The sequence below is a fragment of the Excalfactoria chinensis genome, chromosome 4 (assembly GCF_039878825.1).
Source record: "Excalfactoria chinensis isolate bCotChi1 chromosome 4, bCotChi1.hap2, whole genome shotgun sequence".
NCBI classification, from domain to species: domain Eukaryota; kingdom Metazoa; phylum Chordata; class Aves; order Galliformes; family Phasianidae; genus Excalfactoria; species Excalfactoria chinensis.
Window position 1 is genome coordinate 12,208,308 of NC_092828.1, and position 13,330 is coordinate 12,221,637.

The window sequence follows — 13,330 nt, forward strand, 5'->3', positions numbered from 1 at the left end:
TCAAACAGCATCCTCTTTGGCTACTGTCAAAGACAGTGTACTGGTATGGATAGACCCAGTGAGGCATCTTTCATTAACACTGGCTTCTGTTCTGGGTATTGATGGACATACAGTGAGCCTCACTGTTTGCCTCAGTGCTTGCAGAAAAACCATCTGACTTCAGTATTTTTGAATCAGCTGTGCAGTAATTTCCTTGTAGTAATTTTAAATTATAAAAATATTTGAAAAATGAAACAAACAAACAAACAAAAAACAAACAAAAAAAAAAAAAACAAAAAAAAACCCACAACCCAATGTTTTCTCATACCACTGATTTTTATCAGAGTACTGAATAGCCAGAAGAGTAATTCGTAAGTATTTGCTAAAAGAGATTTAAACAGTTATTTAAATGTTAACTACCACAGTGTAGCATGGCAACATTAATACTAAATCCAAAGTTGATATTCCAGTTCAGTAAATACAGCAGCAAGAAAAAGACTTGCTCACAGACCTGTGAGTGAACATCTCGTTTGGCATTACATCTATACCCCTTCTCACACACCTGGTTTTATAGACTATCAGCTCCCTATTTAGACTCACTTGAAACTAACCAAGATGTACAGAGGAAACAAAATAACCGCATGCCGACTTAGCACAAAAACTGATAAACTGAACTATGCCAGATTTCTAATAAACCAAGTGAATTTTCTAAAAGACACGAGGTTTAGGAAAAGCTTGCAAGCAAGGCAGACACACTGTGGTAACTCCAGCTTTTGGCAGCCAGCTCTAAACCAGCAAGTATAGCTTATAATGCTTAGAGACATGCAAAAAGCACAGATAAACTGAAATAAATCATAGGTGACCTTCCTGACACTAATAACAACTGCATCTAAATCATTAGATTTGCAGCTTTTTTTGTTGTTGTTTCCTGCAGTAACTCTGATTTTAATGTCTCTGATACATGTAGGCTCCATGAGGGTCTTTGAAATGAAAATAATGACTTGCTTTTTTAAAATCAGAAATGGCCTTGCTCTTTTATCACATGAAAAGGTATCAACTCAAACTACATCCTTTAAAGAATTTTAAAACCACATTATTTTTTACACCAGGTGCAATGCTCCTTCAATAACCACGGGAATTTAAATGTGTGACTGAACACAGCAAATGAACAGATTTTGTACGTCACCAACAGATGTTACTGTGACATTATATCCAAGTTATTTGACCCTTAAGACATAATAATGTTATGGTTCTCTGGGAAGCTAGGATACCAAATGACTTCCATTATTGGTTTACATGATGTGTTACTGTAGCTATATTTAAAATACAGATTTCCTCTTTGCAGCAGTATTCTTCAGAAATATACTCCGCTCTCCAGATATTTGTAAACAATGTTGTTAACCATGATTTTTTTCTGCTTTACCAAAATACTACTGATGATCTTGTTTGTATTACTATATATCCAGTAGACACAGTCACAGACCAGGGATTCATTTGGCATGCAACAAATTTTCAGCAAATACCAAATACCTGTCTCACCATCATAGAGTCTGGATCTTAAATGAAGAGAATAAATTGGATGCAATCACAGCCATTGATTTCTTTTTCCTCTTCCTACTCTGTTACCTTTTTGCTATCACAGTTTCTTAGCAATTTGTATGGGAACTGTTGAATCACAGCCTGAACTTCTGACTGACCATCTAAGATGAGCACTGAATAAGTTGTGGGAGCACAGGTGAAGGCAATTCACCTGTGTGAGCAGAAGGGCTGTAGCCTGGCTCCACCTCTTCTAGACCCCATTTAAGTTCTGACTACCACTGGGGAAGGATCTCTTTCTAGAGATCACTTCTCTTGGAGTTTTCCCTGTGAGCCCACACAGGTGAACATTTTCCATTTGTTTCCAGTTATCCCTTTCTAACCATGCTATTCTGTTTACATGTTCATAATGCAGAATTTAATGATAATATCCTTTTAGAGTCTTTCAATCACTTGAATATTTCTTATTATTATACAAGCTATTTGTCAAGCATTTTTCTCCCTTCTTTTATTCCAAAGACAGGGGACTTGGGATGGTTTTTTCCTTCTCTCCATTACCAGACTTCCAACTTATTGAGTAAAGCAGGGTTATAGATTGTACTGTGAGTCCAGTCAATCACTCTGCCCCCAGATAGTTCTCCAACATTCAGCAGTGAAAAAAGAATACAGGATTGGATTTGACTTGTAGTGGTTTCAGGGAGCCAGATGCAGGATATTGACTTCAGGAAGACCAGCAGTGCTCAGCTCCTAGTACTGCTTTTAGCATTGTAACCATAAGGAGAAAGGTCATCTGGACCCGCCTTACTCCTGTGCTCATGAAATAGTTTGCCTCGTAGCATTGTGGTTTACACTCAGACAATGACACCTGCCTATTCTTGCCTCATCATTTCTCTTTTTCATCCCTTTGCTCCTTTTTCCTTGTTATGTCTCTTATTTGCCACTTAAAGGAATCACACTCTTTTACACTGCTGCCAAAAAAGAGAATTAGGCCACTTGTAATTTGGTAGTTAAAGTCTGGTTATCTCCTGAGGGCAGAAAAAAAAAATGGAGAGACTAAAGCAGGCACAGAACTCTGTGGAAACTCAGTGACCTACATTATCCCATTGGATTTTTATTGCTCTAAAATAATTAGGAAGATTAACATTGGCATCTCCATTTTAGAAGCTTTTACATGGAGTATCTTATAAAAAGACTAATGTAGTCATTTGCCTTAAATACAGTGGACCTTTTGCAAATAATGGTTTTATATTTCTCCAAAAAGACATAATCCACAATGAAATGTATGAAATTTGCACAAGTAGCCTTGTTCCATTAGGGGAAAGAGAGAGGATTTAGTCACAAAACAGACTTGCACATTCCTCATGTTATTGTGCAGATCCAACCTAAGACAAATAATTCAAGAGCATTACTGTAGTCATTGTTATAATGGAGAATACTGCATTGTCAGTAATGGCTTATGAGCAGTAGTTTTGTCATAATTCTCTGGTCTCCCTAATACACAGGCTTTTCCTTATGCGTTTCTACAGATAAAGCCACAATGCAGATGATTTTTCTTGATTGTCGATTCAGTTATTCACATTCCTATTTTGTGAATCCCTCACACTTGCTTTCGCTATTTTACTGCATTACAGAAACTCAGCTCTTGCCTCATCTGGATTTCTCTGTGTGCCCTGGTGGAGACAAAAGCTCCAAATCCCATCCATCAAGCTGACAGTGCAGGTCTCTCTGGTCATTTTTCACCCAGGCATTCCATGAATCACACAAACATCTTCCCCACCTATCTGTATACTAACTACATATAGAATCATAGAACTTCTCAGGTTGGAAAAGACCTTCAAGATCATCAAGTCCAACTGCAACCTAACCATAATTCCCATAACTCTAACAACCCTCCACTAAATCATATCCCTGAGCACCACATCCAAATGGTTTTTAAATACCTCCAGGGATGGTGACTCAGCATACAAAGATGCTCTCATTTGCAAATCTGTGTTAGAAGAAGGGAGATTACAAGGCCATGTAGATACTTTACAACAGAGAAATATAAGATTATATGATCTACACTGCCTTACAGGGGGAATTTTATGGATTGTGAACAGCTAAATCTTACCTAACAACCATCTGTACCTATTTTGCATCTGATATCCCAACAGGCTGCCTTGCTTGGGAAGGAAATTGTCTAATCTTGGAAGAATCCCTTTTTAGTAGGTAAGGAAAGGGAAGGAAATTAATTGGAATATATTGACATTACTGTCTTAGGCTCATTATATATGAGGCTGTGGTTGGACTTTGAGGTCTTTTGCAACCTGAGTAATTCTATGATTCATATATCTATCTAGATTCATCAGTTACCAGCTGTATTGTAATCTCCACAGATTACAGTCAAAAAGAGTTTCAATATGTACTGCACCAATTATCAGAGTTAAATCTTGATTTTAGAATTAATCAAGTCCAAGAGCTTCTGTTCATATCTATCAACATTAAAAATTTAGTGATATCGGTCTCCTTTGTTTTTTGGTGCCTAAATTTACAGCTATGCTTGTTACAGTGGCTCATGAAATTCACCTTTTCATCTGACGGAAACCTCATTAAGCTACTGGCTAAAAACCATCTCAACTACCATAGCACTGGAAAATAAGGTGTGGGTAACTTTGCTATTCTGATGTCTTCTACTTCAAAATCTACCTCTGATGCTTCTAGATTCATTTTCAAACATTTTTAGAACATGTGTGTTGAAATTGGCCTATTACCAACAGTAAGTGGTGTGAATTTCCAAGCAGGTGAAGTTGTTTTCATGAGAAATTACAGCAGTTTCTAAGCTCTACATGCAAGAGAGCCAGCTCTACAGTCACTAGTAAGGTTTCCAAGCACTGCGGAAGTATTCTGAATAGATCTCTAAAACAAGTCTTACATTATGCAACATGATTGCAGATGCAGGCTCTTTGCCAGACATAGCTCTGGAAATACATCTACAATTTTATCAAGTTGAACTGAGATGGTTTAGGTTTGGCAGCAAAAGACGTTTTCTCCAACCCCAGGTATAGTGCTACAGAACTGAGCTACTCAACTGCCTGCCCTAAGCTGCTTGCCGTGGTTTCCCTACTGGATGGTCTGTTCAAGATCCTCAGGCAGGTCATTTCCTTTGTAGTCTCTGGAAAAGCTGTGTCCTGCTTCCCCAAATCTCTGCAAAGCTCAGAATTCTTATCAAAGTCCAATTTCTTTTACTTCCTTTTAAAAACACACAAAAAAAGCAAACTATCTGATCCTAAGAGGGTTGCTCTGAAAGTTATGCTGTCAGAATATCAGAGGTGGATGTTTTGGTATGAGAGTAGAAGTTGGGTCTTCCTGACAGTATTCCATTATATTTTGTTGCCGTGCGACAGATGGCAGCAGAGGAGCAGTCTGACAAAATGGTGTCTGATGTGGAAATGCATATGAAGGAAAGGTGTGTCATTGAATTCTTCCCTGAGTGAAAAATGGCTCACACTGACATTTGCTGATACCTGCTGAACATTTATGGAGACCAAATATATCAAAAGCAGGCTCTTTCCTTCTATGTACGGTCCTCTTTTAAAAAGATCACTACAATAAGCAAAAATAAACACTCTTCTCAGTGTGATGTACTAGAAACTGTAACTGGCCATAGTTATTTCAAGGGGCAGAGTGTACATAAACTTTCTTTTTTTGATGTTATTACAGATTATACATAGAATGTAAGGTAAGAAAAAAACATTCTTGTCTGTGAAACTGAAGCAAGAAATATGCGAGCACAGAATGTTTTCAGATAAATAGGTATGTGCCATTTTTATCATACTAACAAAGGTTGTTGAGTCACAGAACATGTGGCAAACAAAGTGACTGGAGCAAAATCCAGGGAAAAAATGTGTTTTCATTAAGAAAATGGCAAAGACTGTACATAAAGGACAGTCATAAAGTCTGAAATCATCTTTCACTCCTCAGTGAACATTGCATGTAGTGTCTAACACATAGCAGGAGGATGATTTGAGTTTCTATCACCAAGCATAACATTATATAAGTTAGCTTGCTGGAGAAATTCATGCACAAAAAAAAAAAAAACAAAACCCAAAGCAACACTTATTTTTAGTGACATAGAAAAACAAATGGAAAAAGCAAGGGAAAGATAATTGCCAAGAAGATATTTACACTTGGAATATTCTGCTTTCACTCATATAAAAATTCCTTTCCAGACTGTATCCCTTACACCTTCTTACAAGAATCTGAGTAACACATCATACCTTTTTCTGCCTTGCTGGTATTATGTTTTTCAAGTAGGAGGTAACGAGGACTTTCAGGAAGAAAAGGCAGAATCACTACTTGTATCAGTGCAGGAACAACGATCACTCCAAACAGAAAAGGCCACCGAGATTCCTGCAGACAGATGCAAATATGATAGTCAGTAGTGTTCTCTCATAGTGAAAGTAGGAACAAGAATAGATGGAAAGTGCTGTAAGTTCATCATATTGACATATTGTGCCAATGAGCAGGGTAGCATCTTCTGTCTGAGCTCAGGAGGGAGTCTGAATACTTTTCTCTTAGATCTCTTTCCTCAAGGGATGAGGAAGACGGAATTTAGGTCATCAACTGACTGAGCATAGAAAGAGAGGCAGGGGAATTAGAAAACAGCGTTACTTAACACATTTCTCCTTTCCTCTGGCATTAACAATCACACGTACAAAAATATTTATACATACTCAAATATATATTCTATAAGTCATCCTCATTTGCACTAATATCACACGTTCTTCAAAAAAACAGAGAGTTTGAATTTTGGGTGATCCTGTGTGGAGCCAGGGGTTGGACTGCATTATCCTCGTACATTCCTTCCAACTCAGGATATTCTATGATTCTGTGATTCTCTTTAAGAAGTAATACAGTGCTATCTTCGCATAGTTAGATATAGCTGCAGGCTGTCTCTTACTCTAATCTCATTGATCAAAGAAAGAAATGGCTTAATGATCCAGTTGTAACATGGGTAAAATCCCGATAACAGCTGATCTGCAGTAAGTTGCAGCCAGTTATTCTATTTCTTTAACTGGTTTCTGTGCTAATTAAAGTGTAAAAAAAATGGGTTTCATTTATCCTGATTCCTTAATCATGGCACCTTGTAGTAGTCCTCTCTTTTAGAGTCATCTAACTAAGACTAACATGTTATACTCTTTCCCAGTTTGCAGTAGCTAGCCCAGCTCCCAGCTCAATTTGCCTTGTTTCCAAATCCATGAAATATAAAAGTACTTCCCTTTTGCCTTCCAAGTGGTCTCCTGGACCTCTCCAGCCAGGAACTGAAGCACAAGAGCAACCTGTAGTATACCCAGCAACCCAAAGCACAGATGATCTGTTTCCTACAATCGTCTCTATGTGACTGCCAAACAAGATCATGTAAAACTGCTCAACCACTGGCAGTTTTCAGATAGAATTTGAGTTTCACTATTTTCTTTTAAATCGACTAAAACAAAGTTATCAACCTCAGACACACTCATTATTTAAAATTAGCTGTAGAGGGCAACCTGAGGAAAGCTATTTGAGGAAAAGTTTGGGAGAGGCAGTAAGGAAAGCTTATCTGCCTCCCTGGGCTTACTCTAATAGAAGATGCTAACAAGTAGCTGGAGAAGAAAGTCATTGAAGTATTATTTTCTGCAGCAAAGCGGTCTGCTATCAGTCCATGTTCTTAAGATACCTTTTCTTTCAGTTATCTAATAACAAGATGCATTTTTCTTTAGTAGTTTTCTCCTTTAAGTTCATCGTTCACCTATTTAACTCAATTCTTTCTAATCTGAGAATTGGTCTTTAATTGAAAAGCCTGCTGAGACTTCAGTGCACCTACTGCTCAGGCATAATGTCTAGCACATTTTCAAAAGCTTGGCTAGATCAAAAGCAGATTGCACCACATCCTGTCTGATTGAACTCTGAAAGGCATGGGGAGTTTGGATCCAGTTTCTCCCTCAAAATAAATCTATCCACTCAGACCCCCAAATTTTCCCTAAACAGATCTGGCTACATTTTATTTCAATATAATTTTCCTCAGTCAAATCAAAATTCAGAGACCCTCAAGCTACTTTCCGTTGGCAGTTTTTATCTTATGTTCTCCCACTTCAGCAATGCAACTTCTCAAACAGAACACACAGCATAACATGAGATGTAACCCAAGCCCAGTACCTGAGCAGGGATATGGGGTAATTTAACAACTGCAGGCAGAATGAGAGGGGTATCTCCTAATCATTCTTTTCTGTTGTCCTTTCAGTGGATGTTGTTGATGTTTAAATGTCTAATGAGAGTAAAGCAACTTGAGAAAGGAATTTTTCAAAGGATTCAAACATCAATCCTATCAGTCCTCCTCGAAGCCTTTGTTGCCACCAGGACTTCAAGATCCTGTTCCTTCATTCTGAATTTATTTATTATTTTAGATTCAATTGAGCAAAGAACTCTACCCCATATACAAGCATCAAGACTGACTGATTATCAGTCTTATTTAAAAATTAAGAAAATTAAACTAACATTAAGACTTTAAGAATTGTTAATTAATCACATATGCAAAATGGGGTCCTGGTGTTAAGAAACTCAAGAAAACAGGCACTGTGTTCTAAAGCTGTATTCTAAATGCACCTGTAAGCAGCCATTTCTTTTAGATGAAGTTATAAAAAAAGAATAATAATAATATAAATAAATACCTGGATATTAAATATATATATATAAATAAATAAATAAAATACATATAAAAGTATATAAATATATAATATATAAATAAATATATATATAAATAAAAAAGAATTTGCTCTTTGTTATCACATCTTATTTCCTGTAGTTTTTTTCCACAATACCAAGGACACGTCTTAAAGTGTGTATTATTACAATGAATATTCTGCCAGCCTATTGGGACTTGTTTGGAATATTATTTCTCCCTTTTTAAAGTGTCTGAGAATGCATGGTTTTCTAGTTCACTTTTCTGTCAGGTAACTCTTCTGAGAGTGTTATTTTGAAATGAGCAGGAATAAGATTGAACTTCTGAACTTATCCTCCACAGTAAATAACACACTCTGGCAGTATAATAAAATTTTCACCTCATAAAACACTGAGCTTCCTTTATTTCCTCTATGAAGGGTTTCTGATTTACTTTTTATTATGCTGACTTCTAAAAAGAACTTGAGATAAAACAATCAAATATACTTTCACATTCTGAAAGGAAGTTTGATCATCCCTGAATTTTGTAATTTAATTGAACTCATATGGCTGTGATGAAACTACTCTTTTTCCCTTTAGGTATGGATGGGGTAAACATCTCACTTTGATAGGAAAAGTTGAAAAATGTATTTTATTTTTAACAGAGTGTGCATATTATAGAAAAAAAAACCCCTCACATCGGTAAGTGACTGAAATCAGTGGAAATGTTTCCATCCATTTCAAAAGGTTTCAAATGGTGCCTATTTGATTCTACTACAGAACATGGGTTTTACTTGTTTTTCTGTTAATTTGCATTATCTACACTCAGATTCTTCATCTCTATACAGAAAAGAATTGTTAGGGCTACACTGAGTTTAAAAGAGCTACATTTGTTGGTATGAATGCATAAATATGAACTCCAGAAAATCAAGCTGAATTAGACTCTATAAAAGGAATTAAAGAAATCTGGGAAAGGAAAGGTACCCTGACCTTTTTTAGGCAGGAATAGAACCTGTTCTGGGACAGTGCTCAGAAGCAATAATAAAATGAAGACAAAAGACATTTTAGGCATGACTTGGAAGCTACTTCAGTGCTTTGCCTCAGTTGTCACTAAGGAGAAGAATAGAGACATTACTGAAAGAAAACAACCCCATCACATTTTATCTCACAAAAAACTTAGAAGAGCATTAAATATTTTAATTACAGAGGACTTGACTCATCACCTGCTTAGAACTGGTACAAATAACATGTCAAGATGGCATGATTTCAATTTTGAACTGTCACATTGTGAATATTTGCTTAGGCTGAGACAGGAAAAACCTAGCTTTGATCTATTTACAAAAGACAGCTAAGTAGAGGAGCAAGTTCAACAACCAGATACTCAAAGGCTGATATAATAAAGTGCAAATCTACAGAATTATGTGATGGTAAACATATATGTGTGTGTGTGTATGATTGTGTGTGTGTGTGTATATGTGTGTGTAAATCATGACTAGGGTTTGTCAATTAAACAAGATTAAACTATATTAAAATACAATAAAGTAAATATTATTATGTCAGAGAATTATTGGCTAAAATATGGGAAATGGAAGATACTGCACAAGTTAAGAGGTGGGAAACAAACTAGCATATGGAAAATGTCAATAAGCCCTGCTGACTGTTGCACTATTGGACTGTATGCAGGTCAATGGCCTATGTAATTATTGGTTACGTTTAATATTTGTTAATTAGAAAATTTTTATTGATAAAGTGATAAGACACTTCCAACACAGGAAATGCTAAGAATATACACATACATATACAAATTAAAAAAGATAATTGAATTATTGTCAGTCATAAAGTAGAAGAGGGAAGATGTGCTGTGTTGCCCTATAAATAACTACTCATTTTGGTGAAAAAATGGTGAGGCTAATTAAGTCTCCTAACACAAGACACATAATAGGAACAAAGAAGATTGAGTGAGGAAATACATAACTGCCATAGGCTCTATTATCCCAATAGACAAATAATTTTAAAACTTCTTTTAAAATCGTAATTTGAAAAGCGTAACAGCCACCTCACAGGAACATTTGTAACTTTAGATTCACACATATGCAAAAAGAATCACATCTACTGTAATTTCTGGCTGCCTTGAAGCATCCTGCTGCAGCCCCAGAAGGATGCAGGTCTCCTAGGTTTTGTGCATCACATCAGCTAGTCCTGTGGGGACATCTAGGGTACACTAGCTTTGATCCCTGGGGTATACCACTACTAGTCTCCAATAGGACTTTACTCCACTTCATTTACTTCTAGCATATAATTAGACATAATGAAAGTGTTATACTTTTCCATTCTACACAGCTAGATAATTGAAATCACAGATAGGATGTGCTGGGAATTAGAGAAGGACCCTGGAAATCATTAGCGTATGACCTTTTCCACTGCAACATAAGCAACAAAGCCACATAAGCAAAAAGCATGCATCCATGAGGCATAAGCTACTTTCATTTCCAAAATGCATCACAGAATTGCAAGAGTTCACTAACATTAGCTCTCTTCTTTTTGCTACGAGTTCTTTATTCTACATGTTAATTATATGTAAATTCTTACTCCAACCTTGAAAGATACATATCTTTAACAATAGTTATTGTCATGGCTCATGGGAAGAGAGGTATAGAAGAAAAGAGCTCAGAACAGTATGAGGAAGACTGATTGATTCATACTCTTATTGTGCTAATGTGCAAGATCTATCTGAAAAGAATATCACTTTTTTTTTTTTTTTTCATTGGTGTCCATCTACAGGCTGTGGGCCACCAGAGCAATTCTGAATTGCTTTCTTTTCTCATTTATGACATACAGACAGCTTTTAAGGAATCCCTGGACCTGAATTTAGAGTCTAACAAGGAAATAAGAATATTTAATGGAGTTTTGACAAGTAAAGGCAAAGAGCAGCCTTCAGCAACAAAGCATGTAAGGCCATTTATTGCATCGCCTTTTTAGTGCAAGTGAAGGAGTGTTTTTGAAAGAACTTGGTAAAACAGCATGAAAGATTCCTACATAAACTTTCCTAAGTACACAGCTATCCATCACTTCAAATATGCGATTTTCAAGGGGTCTTGTAGGACATACCCCTAATAGGCCCTAGGAGATGAGCAAAGCAATGTTTTTAGGATGACATCTTACCCACTATGAAACGGTGTAATCAAGCTAGACAAGTAAACACGATCTAGAGAGACCTAAAAATGTATAAAATGGGGTTTCTGAATTAAACAAAATCTACTTTCCCATTGGCCTACCTACAGCAGACATCTGGTCTGGTCTGAGCAGCAGCCAGAGCCAGGCAGCCACAGGGGAAACTGCAGCAACAGTTCCAGTTTTACCTGTCCTGAATTCATACATATATCTTTTACATGATCTTATCATGTATCTTATATAAGATATCATATATCTTATAGCCATACAAAAATGGAAAAGATACTGAATCTACAGTCTACAGCATTCAAAAGATGTTAACATGCTAAGGAAAAGCTTTGGAGTGAAACACGGACTCACATGCAGGAGAAACACAGCTACAGAAATACCTGGAAATATGTGGAATATGCCAGAATTAGGCCAGAGAATATTCCCTCAAGATCATAAGTGCACATTTGAACTTTCAAAACTGAAGCTGACAATGCACTGGCAAAGGATCTGTAGGGAACAATCTGTCAGAAAAATTCTCTGGCTGATTTAATTGCAGAATCACAGAAAGAAAGAGGAAGCACCTGAAGGGCAGTGTTTTAACAAATGACAGGCCTGAAACACTTTCTGCTTATCGTAAATGTCTGTTTTCTCCTTCAATATGCAGAAAACTACACATGCTATATAAGCAAAACTGTCCTAGATTAAATAATCTTGTAGCCAGTAGCAGAAATTCAGCACTCATGTTATGGCAGATAACATGATTCCATTCCTATGGGCCAGCACCGGGTTGTCATCTGCAGTTGCCATGGCTTCCTGATGAATTAACAGCTCTAGACTACAGAAGGCTAAAATGAGATGCTAGCAAATGAAAACAAGTATGCTATACTTGCAGTAGAATCATAGAATATCCCAAGGGGGAAGAGACCCAAAAGGGTCATCGAGTCCAACTCCTGGCTCTACATGGGACCACCCAAAACCAGACCCTATGCCTACGAATGTTGTTCAGATGCTTCTGGAACTCTGGCAGCTTGGTACCACAACCACTGCCCTGGGGAGCCAGCCTGACTACCCTCAGGTGAAGAGCCTTTCCTGATATCCATGCTTCAATTCACCAGGCAGTCACATGACTCTACAAGAACTCCAAATATCAGCTTTCCTTCCCTGTAGCAATTGATTATGGAATTTCTCCAAGGAGGATCTCAGTCTACTTGTTTGTACTGTCCAGATGTGGCCTCTTCAGAAGACAGACACAACTGTTGTTAAGTGTTGCTAAAGAACTGAATGGGGCCAAACAACCAGATATATTCTCAAGGACTTAGCATAGTTCTATGTCCATGCAGTTTGGAAATCAGTCATGTGAACTTGAGTAAAATTTTTAAAAACTTTTTTAGCTGTTTGATAAGTAAAGGGGAATAATACGTGGTCTGTGTTCTAAAAAGCACTAATTTCTTGTTTAAACCAATAAAATAACCTAACCAAGTAGAATGTAGCTCCTTTAATTAATTAGAGGACCATACGTAACAGTGGGAATAATGAATAATTCCTAAATAAGCATCAAATGATTTGCTGCTTTTTCTTGTGTATTATGGTTGTAGCTACACTCCATATTCTGATCACCAGACAGCATTACCACAGTATAATTTCCCATGCCTCTACAGAGTTACTGTCACCTACCAAAGGCTACGACATATCAGAATCAAAGCCTTGAATGAAAAACATCACTACAATTTTGGTGAATGTGGAGAGAGGAGTTGGACTCAGTGATCCTTGTGGGTTCCTTCCCACTCAGGATATTTGGGATAATTTATAAGTATAAAAATTAGTAGTGATGGGGGGACCATTTCTACAGGTGAGGAAAAAGCAAAGATATGAAGGAATTAAGAATATTTGACCAAAAAGGCAATTAAAATAAACTGACAGATTGGTTATGAAAAAAGAAAAGAAGGAAATAAGAAGACTCTCAACCATTAGCACTTCC

At 36.9% G+C, this 13,330-nt stretch overlaps 1 protein-coding gene across 1 annotated transcript in view; it reads right to left on the reverse strand.

Annotated features, from left to right (window-relative positions):
* Positions 1-13,330, reverse strand: part of SLC2A9 (solute carrier family 2 member 9) — an 83,554-nt gene that overhangs the window by 47,633 nt on the left and 22,591 nt on the right. The window contains exon 6 of the mRNA XM_072335099.1: positions 5,772-5,904. Coding sequence (XP_072191200.1) covers positions 5,772-5,904 — 133 coding nt within the window. The remainder of the gene's footprint in view (positions 1-5,771; positions 5,905-13,330) is intronic.